Source organism: Schistocerca nitens, chromosome 9, assembly GCF_023898315.1.
Source record: "Schistocerca nitens isolate TAMUIC-IGC-003100 chromosome 9, iqSchNite1.1, whole genome shotgun sequence".
NCBI classification, from domain to species: domain Eukaryota; kingdom Metazoa; phylum Arthropoda; class Insecta; order Orthoptera; family Acrididae; genus Schistocerca; species Schistocerca nitens.
This window is the reverse complement of record NC_064622.1, coordinates 431,421,978-431,449,140: the sequence shown is the minus strand read 5'-3', so window position 1 is coordinate 431,449,140 and position 27,163 is coordinate 431,421,978. Positions and strand designations below refer to the sequence as shown.

The following is a 27,163-nucleotide window of genomic DNA, read 5'->3' as shown; positions in this document are numbered from 1 at the left end:
TACAACAAGCTACCTTCCCTAAATTTGGTCTTCACCTCAAAGAGGGCTACATCAGAATCTCTGTCTATATCAAACCTACCAATCACCAGCAATACATCCAGTTCGACAGCTTCCACCCATTACACATCAAGAACTCCCTTTCATAGAGCCTAGCCACCTGTAGGTAATGCATCTGTAGCGATGAGCATTCCCTCTCAAAATATACCAAGAGTCTTACAGCAGCCTTCACAGACTGTAATTGTCCTCCCAACCTTGTACAAAAACAGATCTCCCTTGCCCTACTTTCCAGTCACCCACCATCTCCCACAGTCCCATCATTCAGCCAAAGAGGAGCAGTCCCCTTGCAACTAAGTACCACCCTGAACTAAAGCAAACTGAACCACATTTCCTGCCAGGGTTCTGACTACCTCTCATCATGCCTTGAAATGAGAAATGTCCTACCCACTATCCTTCCCACCACTTCCCCAGCTGTATTCCACAACCCACTGAACATACACAACCTCAGCTCCCAAGCCCTTGCCTCATGGCTCATATCCCTGTAGTAGACCTAGATGCAATACCTGTCCCATACATTCTCCAACACCAACTACTCAAGTCTGGTCACAAACATAACCTGTCCCACCAAAGGCCAGGATACCTGAGAAACCAGTTTGTGATCTAAAATCTAAGCTGCAACCATTGTGCTTCATTCTACTTGGACAAGACAAATATTAAGCTGTCTGTGTGCATGAGTGGCTACTGACAAACTGTGGCAAAGAAACAGCTGAACCACCCCATTGCTGAGCACGCTGTCCAACATGGATTGCTTCATTTCAATGACTGATTTACAGCCAATGCCAGCTGGATCCTTCCCACCAACACTAGCTTTTCCAAATTGGTCAGACTGGAAGTCTCCCTGTGAAAATCCTATGTTCCCATTACCCTCCCCACCTCTACCTTTATTAGTCATTGTCCCTACCCATCTACCCCCTTCCCTGTTCTCATTCCAGCACTACACAGCCCTCTATTCCACCAAAGCGTCCTCAATCTATTTACTTCTCTCCTTTTCTTCTAGTCCCTCCCCTTCCCCCATTCCTCTGTCTAACCTCCCAGCTGCATCTAGCTGCCCTACCCTCTTTCCACCTTGTCTCTGTATGCTCCCACAAGCAGCACTTTACTATCCCCCACCCCTACCCTGCTATCCCTCCCTCTCCCTGCCCCACCATCCTCCTTACCTCTCACCACCCTGTTGCCTCTCCCTTCATGTGCTGTTGCTCGCAGTCTGGCTTCAGCTCAAAGAAACTGCTGTTACGTGTGTGCAATGTGTGTTTGCATATGTGTGTGTGTGTGTTGCCTATTTTCGACAAAGGCCTTGTTGATCATAAACTCACTTCCTGACAGTGGTTTTGTTGTGCCTAACTGTGACTCAGCACCTCTATTATACAGGGTGTTACAAAAAGGTACGGCCAAACTTTCAGGAAACATTCCTCACACACAAATAAAGAAAAGATGTTATGTGGACATTTGTCCGGAACCGCTTAACTTCCATGTTGGAGCTCATTTTAGTTTCGTCAGTATGTACTGTACTTCCTCGATTCACTGCCAGTTGGCCCAATTGAAGGAAGGTAATGTTGACTTCGGTGCTTGTGTTGACATGCAACTCATTGCTCTACAGTACTAGCATCAAGCACATCAGTACGTAGCATCAACAGGTTAGTGTTCATCATGAACGTGGTTTTGCAGTCAGTGCAATGTTTACAAATGTGTAGTTGGCAGATGCCCATTTGATGTATGGATTAGCACGGGGCAATAGCCGTAACGCGGTACGTTTGTATAGAGGCAGATTTCCAGAATGAAGGTGTCCCAACAGGAAGACATTCGAAGCAATTGATTGGCGTCTTAGGGAGCACGGAACATTCCAGCCTATGACTCGTGACTGGGGAAGACCTAGAATGACGAGGACACCTGCAATGGACGAGGCAATTCTTCGTGCAGTTGACGATAACCCTAATGTCACCATCAGAGAAGTTGCTGCTGTACAAGGTAACGTTGACCATGTCACTGTATGGAGAGTGCTACGGGAGAACCAGTTGTTTCCGTACCATGTACAGCATGTGCAGGCACTATCAGCAGCTGATTGACCTCCACGGGTACACTTCTGTGAATGGTTCATCCAACAATGTGTCAATCCTCATTTCAGTGCAAATGTTCTCTTTACGGATGAGGCTTCATTCCAATGTGATCAAATCGTAAATTTTCACAATCAACATGTGTGGGCTGACGAGAATCCGCACGCAATTTTGCAATCACGTCATCAACACAGATTTTCTGTGTATGTTTGGGCAGGCATTGTTGGTGATGTCTTGATTGGGACCCATGTTCTTCCACCTATGCTCAATGGAGCATGTTATCATGATTTCATATGGGATACTCTACCTGTGCTGTTAGAACATGGGCCTTTACAAGTACGACACAACATGTGGTTCATGCACGATGGAGCTCCTGCAAATTTCAGTCGAAGTGTTCATACGCTTCTCAACAACAGATTTGATGACCGATGGATTGGTAGAGGTGGCCCAATTCCATGGCCTCCATGCTCTCCTGACCTCAACCCTCTTGACTTTCATTTATGGGGGCATTTGAAAGCTCTTGTCTACGCAACCCCGGTACCAAATGTGGAGACTCTTCGTGATCGTATTGTGGATGACTGTGATACAATATGCCATTCTCCAGGGCTGCATCAGCGCATCAGGGATTCCATGCGACAGAGAGTGGATGCGTGTATCCTCGCTAATGGAGGACATTTTGAACATTTCCTGTAACAAAGTGAAGTCACGCTGGTACGTTCTGTTGCTGTGTGTTTCCATTCTGTGATTAATGTGTTTTGAAGAGAAGTAATAAAATGAGCTCTAACATGGAAAGTAAGCGTTCCCGGACACATGTCCACATAACATATTTTCTTTCTTTGTGTGTGAGGAATGTTTCCTGAAAGTTTGGCCATACATTTTTGTAACACCCTGTATGTTGAGTAGAAACTGTACTTTCATAACACTGCTAAATTTCATCCTGGGTTTTCCACTCTTTGACTTTGCCTGACGGCTTTTCCCCCATCCTGTAATCCAGTGCTGTTTTCCTTTGTTACTATTTCTAATGCATTACTATACTCAGTGTCCATCTTTCTTTCTCTTCTTTTGTGTGTTTCCCCTGTCACCTTATAAACCACATTATACATTCTACTTACAACCTACACTGTATCATCCATCCCAGCAACACACAACATATGGCTACAAGACCACACTGATTCTTGGTGCAGCATCTCATGTTCCACATTACTCCCACTGATATCATTAGTCCTATACCCCCAAATCTTCCTGTGTCACTCTCATGTATTTTTGTGTGTTGTTTCCTGTACCTTTCCAGTGCACACAAATTTGTATCTCAATCCACCAACACCTCCCCACTCCCCGTTCCCTCTCCTCTCTATTCCAGTTTTCACCTACTAACTTCACTTAATCCAATCACATCTGCCATCCCTCTTCTTCACACTTATCCACCCACAGACCTGCAACCCACATTACAATCCTTTTATTTATTTTTTCTTTGATCTTTTGTCACATCAATTTCAGGTGGTTTCTGCCTTTTACAATCGGCGTCCTCACTCAGATTTAATCTTGTTTCCCCTTACTTCATCCATTTCATCCTTTTCGTGACTTTTCCAACTTGTTTGGGTGTATTTATGAGAATTTTTTCGGACATAACTATACATTATTTTCTTATTTTTACACATTTTTATCCAACACCCTGTATCCTTGCTGCTTCAATGTTTGTCACTACAGAAAAGTTTGATCATCCCTAGTTAGAACACAATCTCTCATACTGTTACTGTGTTGTTGCTTGGCTAATGGAATTTCCCTAAATGGCCTTACCATCAATTTACCTGTCTCTGGCTGCCATCCTTCCTTCCACAATGACCTTCATCTGTTCAGATTCTGTCAATCATTAACCCTCACCAATATAGTCGTGCAAAACCATGTCAGTCAGGCCCAAACATCCTTGCAAAATCTTCTCTCCATCTGAAAAATTCTCTTGCTATGCAATCCCAAATTCCTGGATCCCATAACACACAGTGAAACTCTTGCCCTCCAGGAACTGGAGCAACATGCACAACACCACCTCAAAAAACTTTGCACCCTATTTACTTGCTACTCCTGCCTTAAACTATCATTATCCACCACCCAAGCAACAATCTCCAAACATTCCCCACATTTCCTCATAGCTGACAAACACTGTGTTGCAGAGCTAATGTATTTACCCCATCCTCAAAAACTCCCTCCCACTGCCAACACAGAATCCAGAACCTAAATGAGTCAAAACACAGTCATGAACCTTAGCTCCAAAAGCCTTACTTGTTTTGCTCCACTCCCAAATTCGATCATGCAGGACTTGTTAAGCAAAAACCTTCTCTCCTTCTCCTGGTTCCTACAGTGTAAATACTTTTCCATCATGAACCTACCAATCAGAAGTAACCGAAGACCAATGTTGAAACCTGCCTGATTCAATTCACTCCTTCATCCAACTGTGATCCACCTCTCTCTCTCTCTCTCTCTCTCTCTATTCGTTTAGTCGGTTCCGACTCTTCGTGACCCCATGAACCAAATCACACCACTTTTTCCTGTCTTGCACTTTCTCACGTAGACCTTCCAGGTTGGAACACATTGCTTCTGTGATGCCATCGATCCATCTCATCCTCTGACGTCCTCTTCTTCTAGTTCCTTCAATCTTCCCCAGCATTAATGTTTTTTCCAGCGAGGCATGCCTTCGCATTGTGTGTCCAAAGTAGGTCAGCTTTTGTTTTAACATTAGACCTTCCAGGGAGAAATCTGGTTTTTTGTGCTCCAATATTGATCTGTTGGTTCTCTTTGCAGTCCATGGAACTCTAAGAAGTTTCCTCCAACACCACAATTCGAAGGAGTCAATTCTACGCCATTCAGACTTTCTAATGGTCCAGGTCTCACATCCATACATCACAACTGGAAAGACCATAGCCCTCACAATACGGAACTTTGTTGCTAGTGTTATATCTCAGGACCTTATAACCTTGTCAAGGTTTGACATCGCCTGTCTACCGAGCAACAGGTGTCTCCGGATTTCATGGCTACAGTCGCCATCAGCAGAGATATGGGAACCGAGATAACTGAATGTGGTTACTACCTCCATGGCTTCTCCTGCTATATCCCACGAATTGGTAGGTGTAGTTGCCATAATTTTCGTTTTCTTCACATTCAGCATAAGACCGGCCTTTTCACTTTCGTCTTTCACCTTCAGTAAGAGTGTTCTCAATTCTTCTTCACTTTCTGCCAACAGGATCGTATCATCCACGTACCTGAGGTTGTTTACATTTATTCCAGCTATTTTAATTCCTGTTTCTCCTTCATCTAGCCTCACATTCCTCATAACATGTTCTGCATACAGATTGAATAAGTACGGTGACAGTATGCAGCCTTGCCGGACCCCTTTCTGAATCTTTATCCATTTCATTGTTCCATACATAGTTCTCACCGTGGCTTCTTGGTCAAGGTATAAACTCAGTATCAGATGAATGAGGTGATCTGGTACACCCATGTTTTTCAGTACGTTCCATAATTTGTTATGATCGACGCAGTCAAAGGCTTTGGCGTAGTCAATAAAGCAGAGGTACACATCTTTCTGGAATTCTCTCGCTTTTTCTATAATCCACCAAATGTTAGCAATTTGATCTCTAGTTCCTCTTCCTTTCCTAAATCCAGCTTGTTCTTCTGGTAGCTCTCGATCTAGATATTGGCGAAGTCTATTTTGTAAGATTTTCAACATAACTTTGCTAGCATGTGAAATAAGTGCGATTGTTCGGTAATCTGAGCATTCTTTAGAGCTTCTCTTCTTTGGAATGGGGATGAATACTGATCTTTTCCAGTCTTCTGGCCACTGCTGCATGATCCATATTTTTTGACATATTGAGTGCAGCACTCTCACTGCATCCTTTCCAGTGACTTTAAACAATTCTGCTGGTATTTCATCATGTCCACAAGTTTTGTTATCAGCTATATTTTCAAGGGCCCACTGGATTTCGCTCTCCAAAATATCTGGCTCTAGTTTTAAATTAACATTAACATCAGCAGTAGGAGCCCTGTCATTATGCAGTTCTTTCTTGTATAGGTCTTCTACATATTCTGCCCATCTTTCCTTAACATCCTCTGCTTCACTCAGATCTTTCCCATTTCTATCTTTTATCATTCCAATTTTTGCCTGTAATTTTCCTTTAATTTCTCTAATTTTCTTATAAAGAGCTCTTGTCTTCTCCATTCCATTACTATCTTCAACTTCCTTGCACTGTTCATTCAAGAATATATTTTTATCTCTTCTAGCTAATTTCTGAAAATCTTTATTTAATTCAAACATAGCTGATCTATCTCCCTTGATTTTTGCTTTCCTTTGTTCTTCTGCAACTTGCAGTGCCTCAACTGATAGCAATCTAGCCTTCTTACTGTTCCTTTTCTTGGGAATGTGTTTCTCTGCGGCCTCCTTGACAGTATTAGCTACTTCTGTCCACATCTCTTGCGAGCTTTTGTCCTCCAGCTGCAATACATTAAATCTGTTTTGTACCTCTACAGCATAGTCGGAGGGTATAGAGTTAAGGTTGTATCTGTAAGTTGGGATACTTTTTGATACATTCTGAAGTTTCAGCCAAAATTTTGCAATCAGGAGCTCACGATCTGATCCGCAGTCAGCCCCAGGTCTTGTTGTAGCTGACTGAACCGCGCTCTTCCACCTCTGATTACAAAGTATGTAATCAATTTGGTTCCGGTGTTGGTCATCTGGCGAAGTCCAGGTATATAGACGTCGTTTTGATAGTTGAAACAGTGTATTAGTAATTATCAATGAATTTTCTTGGCAGAATTCTAGGAGTCTCTGTCCAGCTTCATTTGTTGTACCAAGACCATATTTCCCTGTTATACCTTCTACAGCTTGATTTCCCACTTTTGCATTCCAATCTCCAACTATGAAGACGATATACTTTTTTGGTGTTGACAGTAGTAATTCTTGTAAATCTCCATAGAACTGGTCAATAATTTCCTTTTCAGCATCGGTTATTGGTGCATAAACTTGAATTACTGTGGTGTTGAGGGGCTGACCTTGAAGTCTGATGGACATCATTCACCCCTACTGCCCCCAAATCACCACCTGTTAATTTCAAGAATTTCTTAACCTCGAATCTTGGCTCACCATCATTCCCCATATCCCTCAACATGCCACCTAACCTTACTTCTACAAAAAGAACCCTGATCAACCTCCTAAAAACTGATTCCAACCTCTTAATCCTACCAGATGGCAAAGGCTCCATTTCTCTTGTTTTGAACTGCATGGATTACCTGGCAGAAGGTCTCTGCCAGCTGTCAGATACATCCACCTACAATCCGCGCCCAGTGACCCCAGTCCCAATATCCAGCAGGCTATCCAGTCTCTCCTCAAATCCATAGGCCTATTCCCAGAATTCTACCTGGAGTCCATCTCTCTCCCCACACCTATCACTCCCACACATCTACCTTCCAGATGATTCTTAAAGTCCATAAACCTAATGACCCAGGATGCCCCATTGTGGCTGGTTATTGTGCCCCCACTGAGAACATCAGCCTATTATCCACAACCTACCCTCCTATATAAGAGATACCAACCATTTCCTCCATCGACTCTCCACAGTTCCTGTTCCTTTACCACCTGGTGCCCTGCTTCTCACTATTGATGCCACCTCCCTTTACAGTAACACCCCTAAAGCCCATGCTCTCACTGCATCAGCTTCCTTTCTAGTCACCATGACAAACTATATCGTCATCCACAATTACATGTCCTTTGAGGGCATCACCTACAAACAAATACAGGGTGCAGAAATGGGCACCCACATGTTACCATCCTATGCCAACCCACTGATGAGCCATCTGGAGGAATCCTTCCTAAACACCCAGAATCCCAAATTCCTCACGTGGTTCAGATTCATTGATTTCATGATTCAGATTGAGGGTGAGGACACCCTTTCCACATTCCTCCAGAACCTCATCTTCTCCCCCGTTTACTTCAGCTGGTCCTACTCAACACAAGCCAACTTCTTTAGCATTGACCTCCACCTCAAAGATGGCTACTTCAGCATCTCTGTCCACATTGAAACTTCCAACCACAAGCAATACCTCCATTTTGACAGATGCCACCTATTCCATTTAATTTAAAATCAGTTGTGTCAAGTGCCATGATTAGTTACAATGCCTACATATTGTTTCAACATACAGGAAGAATTACAGGAGAATTACATTGAAGTCTATGAAATTATTTATACATTGTGTTACACCCACTAGAGAAGGTCAACAAACAGCAAGATAAATAGTAAATGTGATTACTCCAATCACAATATTTGCTCTGAAAATTTAAGGTAGAGAAATAGTTGGAGAGCCACTATTAGCTAAATTAATGTGGCCTCCACATGGTAAAGGAGCCATACCCAGAAAAATTTTGTTTGAGAAACAAATGACCATAGGAAATTACTGATGTTGACACCAAAAGCCAGTAATACTGAAAGACCCTAATATAGAAGAAGACATAGGATTACATTGTCTAGAGCATATCCATGACTACAGATTATTACAGATGCATAATAATGCCATGACTGAAACTTTAAGAATATTATAAAACAGAATATATGGTAGATGTATGCTCCAAGTTCTATTGCACACCTGTTTGTGTTTAATGGAATATTTTTGAGTAATCAGAAATAAAAGAGCTGAGTTACAGGACTATGGAAATGATGCATCTTCTGATGCATAAAATTAAAAATCAAGGTTGGAATATGTGGGAAAGTTTGTTGGTCTTACATACATAAAAGAAAAGAAAATGTGAAATAGTATTGACCATTTGACACAAGAAAAAAGATAGAAAACTTAATGAGTGTCCCATCTTCACAAGAAAAAAGTACCAGTTTCAACCTATACAGCAGAATATCTAAACAAACAATACTGATTATGATTTTTAAAGGTGATAGCTTAACTAATAAATACCTGATTATAATAGCCTCTATGCATATTTAAAATTATGTAATTGTTAAGGTCAATGAAGTAGTGGATCAGTAAATGCATAAGGGTAGTGAAGAAAAGTTATGCTGGTTCCGAATCTGTGTTCTGCTGGAAATGTAATAATCTGAACTTTGCTGGTAATGAATATATTTTAAGATGTGTGATGAAAGGTTCTCACCACAGCTAGGTATTAAAAATATTGTTGCAGATTCAGCATGGAAACAAATCCCTTTGTGATTCTTGCATAAGAAAGATGGCTCTGAGTTCATAGTATCTGTTATGTTAGGTCAATTAAGGCCATTAAAATATTAATTGCTATTACTGAAAAAGAAAAACTAAGAAAGATTTTTTTATGGTCATGGAACACTCATAGTGCATACATTCGTACAGGTCTTCTATTGACATCTTAGGTAGCATCATTTAAAGTGTAGACTTCAAGTACCAAAACAAGAAACATAGTGGTTTGCAGTTAACTGCCTGTGTACTATTGCTAGTTAGCTTAAATGGGTCTTTTTGGATATAAGCATGATGCATTATTATGAGTTGATAACATTAAATGGAAAGACATAGTTGTGAAGTGTAATAATTACAATCAAATCTTAATGATCATATTAAGTGCTAACTTACTGTGGAAATTATGTAACTACATGTCTGTGATGTCGGTGTTTGTTTGAAGAGATATTTCCTACTACACTCCTGGAAATGGAAAAAAGAACACATTGACACCGGTGTGTCAGACCCACCATACTTGCTCCGGACACTGCGAGAGGGCTGTACAAGCAATGATCACACGCACGGCACAGCGGACACACCAGGAACCGCGGTGTTGGCCGTCGAATGGCGCTAGCTGCGCAGCATTTGTGCACCGCCGCCGTCAGTGTCAGCCAGTTTGCCGTGGCATACGGAGCTCCATCGCAGTCTTTAACACTGGTAGCATGCCGCGACAGGGTGGACGTGAACCGTATGTGCAGTTGACGGACTTTGAGCGAGGGCGTATAGTGGGCATGCGGGAGGCCGGGTGGACGTACCGCCGAATTGCTCAACACGTGGGGCGTGAGGTCTCCACAGTACATCGATGTTGTCGCCAGTGGTCGGCGGAAGGTGCACATGCCCGTCGACCTGGGACCGGACTGCAGCGACGCACGGATGCACGCCAAGACCGTAGGATCCTACGCAGTGCCGTAGGGGACCGCACCGCCACTTCCCAGCAAATTAGGGACACTGTTGCTCCTGGGGTATCGGCGAGGACCATTCGCAACCGTCTCCATGAAGCTGGGCTACGGTCCCGCACACCGTTAGGCCGTCTTCCGCTCACGCCCCAACATCGTGCAGCCCGCCTCCAGTGGTGTCGCGACAAGCGTGAATGGAGGGACAAATGGAGACGTGTCGTCTTCAGCGATGAGAGTCGCTTCTGCCTTGGTGCCAATGATGGTCGTATGCGTGTTTGGCGCCGTGCAGGTGAGCGCCACAATCAGGACTGCATACGACCGAGGCACACAGGGCCAACACCCGGCATCATGGTGTGGGGAGCGATCTCCTACACTGGCCGTACACCACTGGTGATCGTCGAGGGGACACTGAATAGTGCACGGTACATCCAAACCGTCATCGAACCCATCGTTCTACCATTCCTAGACCGGCAAGGGAACCTGCTGTTCCAACAGGACAATGCACGTCCGCATGTATCCCGTGCCACCCAACGTGCTCTAGAAGGTGTAAGTCAACTACCCTGGCCAACAAGATCTCCGGATCTGTCTCCCATTGAGCATGTTTGGGACTGGATGAAGTGTCGTCTCACGCGGTCTGCACATCCAGCACGAACGCTGGTCCAACTGAGGCGCCAGGTGGAAATGGCATGGCAAGCCGTTCCACAGGACTACATCCAGCATCTCTACGATCGTCTCCATGGGAGAATAGCAGCCTGCATTGCTGCGAAAGGTGGATATACACTGTACTAGTGCCGACATTGTGCATGCTCTGTTGCCTGTGTCTATGTGCCTGTGGTTCTGTCAGTGTGATCATGTGATGTATCTGACCCCAGGAATGTGTCAATAAAGTTTCCCCTTCCTGGGACAATGAATTCACGGTGTTCTTATTTCAATTTCCAGGAGTGTATTTTTGAGCTATAATTGCAAAAAAATGTTCATGTTTATGTAATTTCATATGTTTACATTACGGTGTTAAGAATGCAACAGTAACACTTTTTTACAATTAAGAAATCTGACAGAGCACAAATCATGAAAGTGATTAAGCAGTAGATTGATATCTTGAAAAATTATCTCTGATGTGAACTCATGTAAGTAATATTTAACCATTAATTGGTATTCTAAGACCTACTCTCTTTAAAATCTAGGATTATGACAACACTCATGCTCTTGATTGACTTTTAATAGCCATGTACTTAGGGAACTCCACCTAACAACGAACCCCTTGAGTGCTAGGTTGCTAAAGGCCAATGATGTTTATGGCATTTGACACTTCCCATGTTGTCTACCATAAACCACAACATTGGCTGCTAATGGCAACAGGGGGTGGGACTGGATGTATCCAATAGTGAGAATAACATGAGCCTATGGAGTGCAGTTGAACAGCTTAGCAAATGAGTAACGCACAACAGCAAGTGCTAGTGGTGTTGATACAAAGCAGAGCAGTGCCAATGATAAACAAAGCAAATATAGCATTATATCTATGACAACAGTTGCTGAAGTTCACATTTTGTCAGAAAGAAACCTAAGGAATCTTACAGAGTGAGGAAAAGGGGGCAGATGAAATATTAACGTTTCTGCTAGATGAGTCACTGGAATGTGTGGTGTCACATGCTCTACTGTGTGTACGATGTACATGAGTAATAGAATGATGACAATATGTGCTTATCAAGTGAAAGTAATATCAAAGCAGGTGTTGAGCCATGCAGTTTATTATACTTGTTGGACAGAGAGCCACAAATCACATCTCCAGTGAAACTTAGTAAAGGGCAATTGTTGTCCATGGAGTGGGTACTAACCATAGTTATGTACACGGGAAGATCATCCTGCAGCATAGTACAAAAAACAGTTATGAACAGATTTTGAATAAGTCTACAGCAATACAGCCATGTAGAGCACAAGAAAAACTATACATATTCAAGGGATGACAAGGCATGCTCGTTACAAAAACTAGTACTTGTGCATTTCAAGGATGCTAAATACAGTTTATAGGATGTGTATGATAGTGACCTACTATATTAAGCACATGAAATTGTGCATGACATAGACTACAATCATTTCAAGGGAAGCAGTGGATGGTTACACAACTTCAAACAGTGCTACAGAATTGGAAGATGTAAAATAATGAAATTTCAAACAAACCATGAACTTGATGATGCACAGAAAACTGTAGGATTGGCTTGAAAATTTGTAAATGAGATAAACAAACTTGTCCAAGTGTTCAGCAAGGAATTTGTTTTCAACTTCAACCAACCAGGATTGGAAGAGGAGATGCATATGAAAGGAACCTTGGAAATTAGATCAGGTAGCATCTATGCCTTGACACATTCATATATGATTTTGCTGACTGCTAACCTTGATGGTAAATTGAATGGAAAGTTATTTATTGTGCTGTGAGAAGCTGGAGGTGCTCTGACTCCTACCATTCTTTCTCAAGTGCATGATCTTGCAAGAGCAAGAGGGAATATTTATGTCACAGTAAGAAAGACTGGGAAAATGTGTGTAAGAGAACTACAACTATGGTACAAGTACTGCTTTTGGCCAATAGCTTGTCAAAATAAGTCACTTTTGCTTGATTTCTGGTGTGGATATAAAACTCATGATCCTTTAGAGCAAACTACCCCTCCTGAAAAGTGTGTGATATATGATTCATACCATCATTGTGCAAATTCAGTCTCTGTATGTTTGTTTTTTCCATGTCTATAAGATTGTCACCCTGTCTGCAGCTATGCATTACAGGAAAGCCAGTTTCACAATAACTTCCACAGAAGACTATTTTGCATATAGCTGCATGCTATCACATTCCACAAGTTCTCATCATCCAGTTACAACATTATGATTCTATATGCAGTCTTTAAGGGTAGATACCTAGCAGAATATCCAGCATAGTTTGTAACTCCCAAGGAGTTCAACTTTGATCTCAATGGTGCAAACCTTCAACACTGTGGCAAATTTTTCTAGAAGATGCTGTTCTAAAGGAAAACTACTATAATAGTTGTCTGTAGTTACAATCCTGTGAATGCCCTTGATTGGTTCATCCAATCTCTTCACAATATTCATAGGCTGTTTAGGTGCAAGATATGGTCCTGGATTCTGTCTGCTGCAGTATACTTCAGTGTTAAAAGTGCTAAATGTCTTGCTATCGCACAATGTGCAACTTCAAACCATACTTGGCAGGCTTACTGGGCATGTACTGCACAAAACTACAATACCCATGAAAACAAACAAGCATTTTTGTCTATGCTTGTAAACTCCCCTGGGCTGTTTTTATTTCTGCAATTGTTCCAAATTTAGGGCAGAGATCACAGATGGCAGCTATTTTGTCAATTGCAAGTTGCTCTTTTCTCATTGAAGTATCATCAAACCTCACTGACTGGAACAATAACAGAAAGAGTTTGTAGCTAAATGCTGTCTATACAATAATCATTATTGTGCCATTTGATGTGCACAGCTGTAATACTGGGTGATCAAAAAGTCAGTATAAATTTGAAAACTGAATAAATCACGGAATAATGTAGATAGAAAGGTACAAATTGACACACATGCTTGGAATGACATGGGGTTTTATTAGAACCAAAAAGATCCAAAAGTTCATAATATGTCCGACAAATGGCGTGTCATCTGATCAGAATAGCAATAATTAGCATAAAAAAGTAAGACAAAGCATAGATGATGTTCTTTACAGGAAATGCTCAGTATGTCCATCATCATTCCTCAACAATAGCTGTAGTTGAGGAATAATGTTGTGAACAGCGCTGTAAAGCATGTCCAGAGTTATGATGTGGCATAGGCATTGGATGTTATCTTTCGGCATCCCTAGAGATGTCGGTCGATCACGATACACTTGTGACTTCAGGTAACCCCAAAGCCAATAATTACAGAGACTGAGGTCTGGTGACCTGGGAGGGCAAGCATGACGAAAGTGGCGGCTGAGCACATGATCATCACCAAACGACGTGCACAAGAGATCTTTCATGTGTCTAGCAATATGGGGTGGTTCTAATAAAACCCCATGTCATTCCAAGCATGTGTGTCAATTTTTACCTCTCTATCTACATTATTCCATGGTTTATTAAGTTTTCAAATTTATACTGACTTTTTTATCGTCTGATATATTCATGTGGCGTCCTTTTTGTACAGCAATGAGAAACATTGCTCCTAAGAGAGCCATTATTTCAGAAGCAGAAGTATTTCTGCAGTTTCTGTCCTTGAAGTAATTCACAGCTGATCTCTTGTTATTTACATATCAATTACTGTTCACAACAACAGATTCAGTTATCTCAGGATCAAAAAGTTTGAGAACACTTTCAATTTCAGTTATAGTTCCTGTAGCATTGCGTTTCAAGCCAGGTAAGATCTTGATTATATTATTACATTTTGTTTTACTTGGCACCACTAAGAGATTATTTATCTATAAAGCTTCCTAGTCCTTCTTACCAATATAAAAATGGTGCTCATCACTTGGCAGTTCATTTACTTCATTCCCTCCTTCAGACAATTGTTCAAATTGACTAGAATAATGTATGGCCTTGGTTATTTCTACGTCTTCATCATTGTCAAAAAAATCTGCTTAATCCTCTTCATCAGATGATTCCAGAAGAAGGTGCTCAATTTTGTTTGGTGTCAATACCTCCCTTTGTGCTAATGTTCAAGACAACAGGAAAAGTATAACACTAATCTTCAGTAACTAAATAACCATTCACTCGAAGTTTTTTTGTAAAATATAGCTTCTGATCTTCAAAACATTCAGCAGAGATTACACCACATTTACTTACATCACCAGGCCTGTGTGGTATGTAGTGCAACCTAAGTGCAGTTTTCCACTTCACAGATCAGTCACAGCTATTATGAAGGGTCTTATAATGCAACATAGTGAAGCTTGTCACCTGACAATGTCATAAAAGAATATTTAGCACCATTGTTGTGTGCTTGGTGTGATAGCTTAATTACGGAAAGAAAACTGATTTAGTGGTACTGTACACTGCCAAGCACCCACCACAGGATCAAATTTATACAGTAAACATTGTAAAATGTGTATATTTTACATTTGTTTCCTATACTACATGGAGACTTGATGATGTTTCACTGGTGAAGAGCTACCAGATCAGTTTGCAGTCAAGCCAGCAGCCAGACATTGCATGGATATTTGTACATCTGTGTCAAGCCACCAAAGTCCATACTGTAAAATATCAATGGGAAAATACATGTATCATTTCTTCTTGGGACTTGTATCAGTCAAGTTGCAATTCTAGCTATGAATGTATTCATATCTGTATTGCCTTTTGATGTAAGGGTTTCAATATGTGGCATATGTTGCACACTGTGATAAGAAATGAACAACCTTGAAGGTGTTATTTTAAGATAGAAATGTGTTCATGTAGCGAATTATTCTGAAAAATATATAAATAAAGAGATTTTTAAAATTGTCTGCTGGAGAAATGAATGACAATGTAGAATTAAAGCTGAAAAGCACATATGACATGAAACTGAAGTAGTTCATCATCTCTGGTGGTGACATATTATGACAAAGTAAAATTATAAAAAATAATTTGATGATATCTGAAGACAAGGAGCTTTAAGTAGTCTATCAGTAAAAGGCAGAGGAAGGTGTCCTATAATAATGTACCATAAGGGAAAAATTCATATGTGGGTACATTATTTGAGTCATAAGTTTTATTTTTTGTAAGCTGACATTAAAAACTATTAACTGCCCTCTCCCAATGCCATTTCCACTTCTGGAAGCAGTCTTGGTACACCTCTTGTTTGATAGCATGAAGCACTGTTTGCAAATTTTCTTTTATCTCTAATGTTGCAAATATGCATCTTTTCAATGCGGTTTTCAATTTTGGAAATAAAAAAAAATCCACAGGGCCAGATTTGAAGAGTACAGAGTTTTAGGCAGCACAACAATTTTGTTTTTTGTGTCATAATCACATACCAACACGAATGAATGTGCGGGTACATTGTCGTGATGCAGCACCTTTAAGGTCATTTCCTTCTCACATTTTCTCACAGGCATCTCAACACATCCTGATTGTATCATTGATCAGTAGTGTGTCCTTGTGGCATGAATTCATGATGAACTAATCATTCAAAGTCAAAGAAAACTATCAGTATAGCTTTGGCACTTGAGCTGACCTGTTTAGCTTTTCTTTTCTTTTTTTTTCTTCTTCTTTGTCTTGGAAGACCTTCACCACCCACTGTGAAGATTGAACCTTGGTCTCCAAATCATAACGATAGACCCATGCCTCATCACCAGTTGTGATTCTCTTAACGAGCATCTCAGTCTCATTACGTGATCCAAAACCTCTTCACAGAGTGTGAAGTGAAAGTGTTTGTGGTCTTGACTCGTAAGCCACTGGACAAACTTGGCAGCAACATGATGTATTCCAAGATGCTGTGTTAGGATTTCATGATATGATCCAATGGAAACGTTAAACTCTTCTACAATCCCTTGGACACTCAGTCTCCGATTGGCTTACAATATTTCGTTGACGTTTCCGACATCAGCATTGTCAGAAGATGTTGTAGGGCGTCATGATTGAGGGTCATCTTTAACCTCCAACCAGCCATATTTAACCCAAGTGAAACAATCATAACACCAAATATGGCTGAAGCACTCATCACCGTAGGCATCCTGCATCATTTGGTGTGTCCTTGTAAAGTTTTTGTTGAGTGTCCTGTGAAATTTAATGCAGGCGTGTTGCTCTTCAAACTCTGCCATCTCGAAATTCTTAAACTGTGCAACACTATGTTCTACTCAATACAGCACAGAACAATAACTAACAGACATACAAGAATGAAACTTCCAGCAGTTCCACATTAAACACAGGCATGTGCAGGGATGCCAACTGCATTTCACTGTTGGAGTGAAATTACAAATGTTCCAGAATTGTTTTGGACAGATCATCATGATCAGTATCATCATCATCATCAGTGGCAGTTTCATTCCTCTTGGCTAACTCAAATGTTAGTTTCCCTATATCACACATCATTCATTGTAAGTCCTAAGAGTCTTGAGTCAAGGTCTTTAATGTACTGTCATAGTTCAGTTTCTAGCCCTGTTGAAAGCATTTGATGGAACTGATCTATCCCTTTGGAAACCCCTACAATTTGCTTATTCTTGTCTTGTACTCTCCTTCTTAAAGCAAGTTGGGGAACACTGAACATTTCTGATTCATATTGCCAACCCATTGGCTTGTTACTAATAGTGTCAACAGCCTCCTGCATGCTCTGTGAATCCCATGACTGGCATTGACTGATTCTGTAAAATTTCCAACCACTATTACTGAAATAATAATCATAATACATATTATATTATCATTAACAGAAATGAATAGAAAGTCAGGAAGCATAAACTGTGGTTGTGGATAAAAAGGCATACCATGGGAGTAAAATGCCATAGGTCCAAATGTTTATGAGTATTGTTGCTGCACAGAGAAGTTTGAGACATACCATGAATGAGGTTAAAATGACATATGTATGTCATTTTACCCTAAGTTTCAGCATATTGTGTACTGGGACATTACTCATAAACATGTGGACCTACATACCCAGAAATATGCTTAAATGTGTGCAAAGAAAGTGCTTAGTCACTGTCTGTATAATAATATTATAGCAAGTCACAAAAGACCAATTGTTGCTGTGTACAGATTCTTCATATAGCACATAAGTGTCTAATCAGATGGCCTCACCACTTCTGGCCTAACAGTGTCAACAGCACATACAAATAAGTTGGTTCTGTAAAGTGCTGCCTCTTTTGGCAATAATAAGAAGTATGAGGTACACTATTTTAAAACAGACTATGTTGTTTTATGCTACTTTCCCCTAAACTAATTAATCATCCAGAAAGTTACTATAGGAGCACAAACTATAAACAATAATCTAAATGTAATTGAGAATACCTATTTTTCATATCAATTACTGCATGTTGCAAAACAGCTGTTAACTATAATCTCTGGTAATCATAGCAATGGAATCAATTGATTTACTAATATGCAGAATTATAATTGGTCACTTTGAAACTTCATTAGTACAAAAGAAAGAAATGTTATGTGCCCACAGCTTAATTGCAAGAGTGATAAACAATCTGCTAAGACAATATTAAACTCTACGGAAGACAGTGAAATATGATCCTAGTGGAGCAGCAACCATGCACAGAATATGGCAATAGAAGTAACACACCTGTTAGTGTGTAGTCATTATGCAATTGACACGCACACCAGAAGGGTGAAACACTGCAAGTGATCAATGAGTCATTGTTGGATTTGGCCAACTCATACGAATACATGGTTGTAATACTTTGTAGGGGTATGAAATTGAATGTTTACATAGGCTCAGTTGTGGGTAAAATAGATGGTTTTAATGGTAGTATACTGGAGAAAAGGAATCGGTCTAGCTGACCGAAATGGCCAAGCGGTTCTAGGCGCTACAGTCTGGAACCGCATGACCACTACGGTCACAGGTTCGTATCCTGCCTCGGGCATGGATGTGTGTGATTTATTTAATTTATTTATTTATTTCTTGTTCCATAGATCCAGTAAGTGAGTCAGTCACAAGGATATGGAACGTGTCAAATTGTACAGGTTTCAATTTAAACTTACAATAAATACAAAGGGAAATTCAATGCCAAATTGTACATAATTTAAATAAGACATACTATAAATACAGTAATAGACACAATGTCAGCTAGATAACATAACAACCATTTAACAGAAAAAGGAGTTTCAAATAAAGGTTAAAGATAAGAGCACAAAGTTAAATCAGATATTAGGCCCACAAGAGTAAATACAGGTACAGCCAATTTGTTGTTACAAAAAGTGTGCTAATGCTCAATGCACAATAAAATCAATTGAACTACTCCTAGACACAATAAGTTTAGTGATGGTATACATTTTCTTTCAGATATTCATCCACAGTATAAAAAGATTTCTCTGTCAGGTAATCTTTGAAAACTTGTTTAAATTTTGGCAGTTCTGTATGAACACATTTGATATGTAGTGGTAGAGCATTGAACAGCTTAATGCTGGAGTAGTAAACTCCTTTTTGTACCAGAGTGAGACATTTCATTTCGAAATGTAGATTGTTTTTGTTTCTGGTGTTATAGCCATGGAATTTACTGTTGTCTTGGTAGATAGAATAATCTTTGCACACAAAGGTCAGCAAGGAAAAGATATACTGTGAGGCAGTTGTTAGGATACCTATCTTCTGAAACAAGTGCCTGCAAGAGTGTCTTTGATGGACCCCACACATTATTTTGTCCTTAGGTTAGTTAGGTTTAAGTAGTTCTAAGTTCTAGGGGACTGATGACCTCAGCAGTTGAGTCCCATTGTGCTCAGAGCCATTTGAATCAGTCTACAAAGGAGATTGCTTACCAATCACTCATGCGACCAGCTCTAAAATATTGTTCAAGTGTCTGGGATAAGTACCAGACAGAACTAACAGGGATATTGAACATATACAGAGAAGGGCAGCATGAATCATCACAGGTTTGTATGAAGCATGGGGGAGTGTCACAGAGATACTAAAGTTACTGAACAGTTTGAAGATAGACATAAACTATCTCAAGAAATTCTATTAACAAAGTTTCAAGAACTGGCTTTAAAGGATTATTTTAGGAATATACTACAACCCCTTATCTATTGCTCACATAGGGATCATGAGGATAAGATAAGAATAATTACTGCATGCACAGAGGCATTAAAACAATCATTCCCTCTGCATTCCATATGTGAGTGGAATGGCAAGAAGCTCTAATAACTGGTACAATGGGACATATCATCTGCCATGTGCCTCATGGTTGTTTGTAGAGTACAGATGTAGATGTAGAGATGGTTTCTGGCTATGATAGCTTATGATTTTAACTGCTGCTCACTTAATGTACCAGATTATTTTGCAACCACTAAAATAAGCAGAAATCTGATTTTCTACATGTTACAATATATTATAGTCATCATACAGTTTTTGTAATTAATACCTGAATTCAGAAATATATTTTCTCTTTCAGTTGGCTGCAGAAGGCTCACCAGTAATGACTGAATTGTGTAAGCACATGAAAACAGTTGACAGGCACTACCTATCAGAATCAGTATTTGAGAGGAAACAAGCACTAATAATCAGCAATACTGGCTTTGATCAACTCACAAATCACTACCCAACAGAAGCAAAGCTTCTACATATGGTAAAAGACACATTCATTGTTCTCCAACGTGCATATACAGCTCATGTTGAATGTCCTGTAAAAGAACAGGTTAGTTTCTAATAGTTATTGCTCTCATAGTTTTCAGTGTATTAACTATAGGTACAATAAGTGTTTTGTATTAATTAATGTATGATACCCCTGTATCATTCACTCTTACTTAAGGTAACTAAATCCAATATCTGAGATGGTTTACAGCTGTATCTTTAATGATATTCTCAAAGCTATAATTACCATGTATCTCACATAGCCATGAATATTTATATCAACACTAACTATTGACACTGATCATTTGGTAAAGGCCTCATCTAGAGTTTTCCATACGTTGAAATTTTCATTTATATGCATCCATGTTGCTTATTCATTTTTTTTTTTTTTACTGTAATCCACCTTCCATTAGTTTATCATCTTGGTCTTTTACTATTTCTCTAAACCCAGCAAAGACCTTCCTCAGTTCACCTGCCATCCATTTGTCTAGCTAAAGTCCTCTACTTCTTGTGTTATAGTCAATGGCGGTAATAATGTCTTCCCCTCAGGATGCCCCAGATATATTTTTTCTTTTTCTGTCTAGTAATTTCCTACTTGGATCTCTTTATTGCTCACTGAGCAGTGCTAAGTTTGCAAAAAAGGTAATTTCTCACTGTCTTGAGTCAAAACTGATGATACACATTGATCATTGATTATGCTGGTCAACAAATTGAAACTTTTTTTTTTTGCATCTGGTTTCAATGTGGTTAGATTTGGGGTGGTGTATTCAGTAGTGTAAACAGCTTTCTCATATTGAATTACATTTCTAAGATATAAAATAATAATCTTACTGCTTTGATTTTATTTCCAATATGTGGTGAATCTTAATGAAGCCAAAGTACAATACACATAACCTGAAAATTACTCAAACTGTAATATAAAAAAGCAACACAATCATCACATTATACAGAAACTTACATACACTGTCAAAACATCAGTCATAATTGAAATGACAATGTATTATTAAGTTTAACTTCAGTTTATTTAGAGAAATCAGATTAGGCTGCTATTCTTTTGAAAGATGTCTCATCAGTCTCTCTTAACAAAAAGCTATAGTAATCATTCACTATTGAAGGTTTCCAGCATCCTTGATAGCAGTGCTTCATGGGAATAATGTCTTGGTGAAAGTTTTCATCTTTTTCAAGCTTAACAGCACTCAATTCATGTGACAAAAACATCAAAATATGATCATAAAAATTGTATTTTTAGAGAAATTGTACATGCTGTTTTTGGTAGTTGTTCAACAGTTCATTTGCTACAAAAACATAATTTGCTTCTCTTCTGTTTGATCCTCTTCTATTTTGTTGACCATAAAGCCATGGACAGTAGGTTTAAAAGAAGTTGAAACATGTAACTCGACAATAATGAGTTTAGTCTCAAATGTATCATCAGTAAACAGTTTTTTGACTCGTATTCCAATAAACACACCTTTTTCCAACTTGTCATTGATCTTGGGGAAAGTTTCTTTCAAATGAAGAAAGCCTCACCATGTTTACCAAAAGCCCTTTCAAAATTCTTCATTATGTCTATCTTAATTTGCAGTGGAAGCAGTAGCATTTTGCTTGTCAGAACTAATGGTTCATTTTTAACTTTTTCTTTTTATACCACCTAGTGAAATTTCTCTTATGGATCATTACCTAACATTGTACGGATTTTTGATGTGTTGGCTGTCTCACAAGCGCAAGAAACAACAATATTTTCAATATTTTGTGTAACCAGCATGTAAACCTGTAAGCATTGCAACAGATTTTAAGAGTCAGTAGGTCATATGCTCATGAGCTTTATATTTCATGAGATCAGTTAGGAGGACAATGCTTTCATATGTTTCCTTTATCCACTAAATTAAGAAACACAAGATGTTTAGAAGTTCATCCTTCAATGCTAACCAATATAGCCCACCTCAAAACATTCTAGAAAAGTGTCTGACAAATGAAATTCATCTGTCAGCTAGTGACTATTTCGAAAACTGACACTATGTAAAGCAACAAAATTAGAAAATAGTTTCATAGTGAGATATTTTATATTTGGAATATATAAAGAAATAAAATAACATAATTGACTTTAAATGTTAAGAAAGAATAGTACAATTTCTCAATAACTCAACAGTCTTGCATTATACCACATTTTGAAGGTACCATTTTGATTCTTCTCACCACAAATACACAGAAATTGAAATATGCAGAATGGTTGTTGATTTTATTTTCTTAATACCATCTGCACAAGATGAAAACAGTATAATGTCATCAGTAGAAAATGGTGCTTCAGATATATTCCATTAACACATATTCTGTCTCCATTTTTCCACTCTGAGGATCTGAGAACTTCCTCCAAGAGTGGTGATTTCAGTTTTGGTGATACAGGATCTCATTTTCTGACTCAGTTACTTACATGCATCTCTGAAAAAAACAGACATTGCTGATGCTCCCACGTTGTACAAAATATTCTGAAATTAATTTACCGGCTGTGAATTCCTTGACAGCATCTGTATTAGGTGTAGATCTACTACCTAGTACTGATATTAGAATATCTTTGCCAACCCAGGACTCCAATCCAGATTTCTTACCCACCTCAAGTGGTCTCCTCAACCATTTTGGCTATCTGTGTTTGCTTCCTGGATCAAACCAATCTTTCAGAAGTCATACTGTATATTTCCTTATACTGCACTCAACTAAATTCATCAGCTAATGTTTGCAACATTACTTGGATTCTCACAGTAGGGAGAGTGACACAGTGAGGAATCAAGAACAAGATCTTTATCATTATGTGCTTGCCTAGCCTAGTAATACTTAAATGTATATCTTCAATATTATGGAAGGGACAGACTGCTATCACCATAAAAATGATATGTTAAATGTCAGGCAGGCACAAAAAAACACTGTTACATGCTGAGCTTTTGGCAAAAGCCTTTGTCAGAAAGAAAAGTAATTCACACAAGCAAGCACACTTCACACATACAGATACATGACCAGCCACTGTAGACAGAACACAATAGTGTCATATTGAGCAGAAGCAGCAGTCTGGAATGGTGAGGGGAAGGGGGAAGAATAGCAGGGTATGGGTCTGAGAAGAGGAGTCAGCATTGCCTGATAAAGAGTACAGGGATTAGATGGTGACGTGATAAGGCTACCTGGCATGGAGTCAGGAGGCTGTGGTGGTGGGAGAGGGGGGGGGGGGGAGAATGGGGAGCAGAAGAGGGGAAAAGACTGGTCTCATTGGCAGAGAAGTGAGCACAGTGAGGGTGAGGGACATGAGTTGGGGAATTGGGAGGAGGTAATACGCAGAGGTGACAGACACTTTTGGGTGGAGGGAGTAGGGACAGTAGGTTACCTTAAGTTGAGGTCAGAATGATTTTGGGAGTGGAGAATGTACTGTAAGGATAACTTCCATCTACACAGTTCAGAGAAGCTTGTGGTGGAGGGCAGGATCCATATGGGCCAGGTTGTGAAACAGCCATTGAAATAAAACATGCTATATTCAGCTGCATGTTATCTCACAGAATGGATTAGGTCTGCACGATAGTGCCTTTGTGAGACAGACAGCATACTGGGCAAGGGAGTTCTTGCCACTACAGATACACAAGCCACAGTTTGCCAGGCTGAATGGGGTGGATTAGAATACAGCATTTGTCTCAATCCCTCTTTGTCTTATTATCCCTGTTGTGAGAATTAGGTGATGAAATTAGTTGACTATGACATGAGGATGTAGACAGTATGACATATGGAAGTTGGGGTCAGTCCTTAGAGTATGCGTGGATACTCGAAGGGGTTAAGGTAACTACTTGCAATAAGTGGTCAGTTCAGGTTTGAGTCCTGCTCTGGTACAAATTTTAATATGTCTCTATTGGATATAAGGTCTATGCCTAATACAGCCAATACCAAGGAATTTGCAACCAGTGAATTAATTTTGAAAGTTTCTCTCAATATTTAATTTCTCACTATCTTGATTAAGTTTGATGGAAGCTGTTAATGGTTCTCCTATGTGACTCATGATTATTTTTGTGAATATCTTATACATAACAGGAAAGAGGGAGATGGTGTGATGGTACTAATCTGGTTTGAGCTGCATCTTCTCCATAGTGCCTACAGTTTTTTGTTTTGAAACTGTAAATCCTTTTTGGGTATTAAATGAAGTTAAACAGTAATGGAAACAATACCACTGTCATTAGAGTCACTTACTTCACATATTTATTAAATGTGTATTGGGTTTTTGGGATAATGATCAGTTTCTTGATTCTGTTGTTTATATTTCACAAAAAGCCAAATCAACCCACATATTCAGTGGCAATTACAGTGACAACACTCATTGTGAAACTCTTCATCCAAAAACTGCAGTTTATAGGATAAAAATCAGTTGAGCATAATTACCTGCATCATTCACCATAAATATTCAATGTGCCACAGGTTAAAAACACGTTTATGAAGTGCAATCTAGTAAAATACAGTTTACGCTTGAAACAGTCAAAGAAGTTCATAGAGATGTTTTACACATTCAAGTTATTAATGAGAGAAATGTCATGGACAGTGTGATGGAACTGACCTAGATTTCGTAGTCTCTTCCTTGTTAGCACCAATGTTGATTTCTCCAAGCTCAAAGTTTAAATGAGTTTGTAATGGTGTTTTCTCAAAGATTTACAAAATACCATATCTTATATGTCATCAACACACACATTTTTTCCTTTCAAAGTCAATTATTAAGCACAGTGACCAGTTTATATATTATGAACAGATTATTAGTGCAAATATCCAGATCAGATTGCAAAGTACATAACAGTCACCATCCAGAGCTGAAGCTCACTGTTCTCTGTGAAACCAAAAAAAAAGTTCACATTTACATAAAATTTAGTGGAATTTGCTTCTTGTCACTGTTCTGTAGTAATTTAGAATAGATTACATTTTGTTAGCTCAATTATTACAGTCCATAATAAGCATTAATGTGTCAAACAATGTCTCACTTCAGTGAAAATAACATTTATCAGTACTTGTTAATCACAACAGAGATAACGCCAAATGAGTCTTGATTACAGGTGCTGTAATCACTTAAAGTTTCCTTTTCTGCTTCCTTTTTCCCCAACTCCCTCCACAACCTCCTGATGCAACTCCTGTTGGCATTCTAGTCTCTGCACACTCCACCAGACAGTGTTTGTCTCTCCCTCCACCTGTACAGTACTATCCCTTCCCCTTCCCTGTCTCCCTACAGATTGCTGCTTGTATCCATCATTCTCATGTGAGTTACTGGAGTAGGTGGTCATGTGTACATGTGTTGATTGTATGTGTGAATGGTGTGTGTTTCTCTTTTGCTGGTGAAGGCTGTGGCTGAAAGCTTTATGTAAGCATCTTTTAGTTGTACCTGTCTGCAGCTTAATGTGTCTTCTTTACAGTAAGTAGTGATCTATCTTTTCCTGTATTGTCAGTATTCCTTCTGGTACTTATAGATGGACATAAGAACAAACTGTTGTTTTGAAAACTGGCTATGTTGGCTTTTACCGTTTTTGATGATCTACAGGAACTAATGTGATTTTGACTTAAAAAACTACAGGAAATAATGTGATTCTGAATTATTAAAAATGTTGTTTGTCAGAAATGTCAAAATATATGTGATACTATTATTCTTACATGATGAAAGCTGCCTTTTTTAAACGAAAATTGCAAATTAGACTGAATTGTATGACATTATTAATTAGTGAGGTAATCAATCAATACTACATGTTACTTTATTCAGAAAATTTAAGGTAACAAACGTATATAATCAAAGTTCAGAATTGTATGACATTATTAATTAGTGAGTTAATCAATCAATGCTACATGTTACTTTATTCAGAAAATTTAAGGTAAAAAACGTATATAATCAAAGTTCAGAACCTAACAGTGCTTTTGACAAAATGTGAAATGAAACATGGGGATGCTTAAGAACTTTAAGTTGAGTTATTGTAGAAAATAGTCTAGGATAATGTAACTTACATTACTGGAAAGTGGGAATGTTTAACTTTCATTTGGTGTAGGTCACTTTTTCTAGCTAACTTGATTACCTCATGATGTTTTATGTGTAGCGAATGATACTACAGACATCAGTTAGTTTTAACTTTTAAATATGAGTGCCCTAATAACAGGGAATTACACCAGTGGCATCGGAATAGCTGTATGTAAGTGATTCATACTAACAGATAAACACATTGAAAATTAGTGAAAAAAATTTGCTATTTGTGGGAGTAGAAAAACATAATAGATAGGTAGAATCCATCTGCTGTCTCACATAACCCATACATTGAGTTATAGATACACATATCTCCAAATAGCTGACTATGTAATCCAGTGTCTAGACACTGTCATGAGTTCTAACATAAACCACAGATAAGTGGAGAATCAGAATATAAATTTGTATTATTACATATGTACACATTTTATACATTACATCTTTGTCAGTATGTATACTAAATTCTTTCAACATGAAACAATTTGTACAGTAGTTTTGGAAAATTTGAACTTTCAGGTTTTTCTCTTCACATAAGTCATAGACTTCCCTGACAAAGTGGTTGAATTTCTCAAATGCATTTCATTTAGTAGTCTACCACCGCCCAGACAGTGTGTTGACTTTCAATTTTCAAGCAAGCTTTTCCATGAAAAATATGCACACAATAATCTACATTCATAAATATATACAAATTT

General features: G+C 39.1%; 1 protein-coding gene across 2 annotated transcripts in view; it reads left to right on the top strand.

Annotated features, from left to right (window-relative positions):
* Positions 1 to 27,163, top strand: part of LOC126203590 (uncharacterized) — an 80,795-nt gene that overhangs the window by 36,824 nt on the left and 16,808 nt on the right. Inside the window, exon 4 of one of the 2 annotated variants that reach the window (XM_049937952.1) lies at positions 20,283 to 20,525. In XM_049937952.1, coding sequence (XP_049793909.1) covers positions 20,283 to 20,525 — 243 coding nt within the window. Of the gene's footprint in view, positions 1 to 20,282; positions 20,526 to 25,738; positions 25,878 to 27,163 lie in introns of those variants that run through there. The other variant, XR_007540311.1, reaches the window with a different exon arrangement.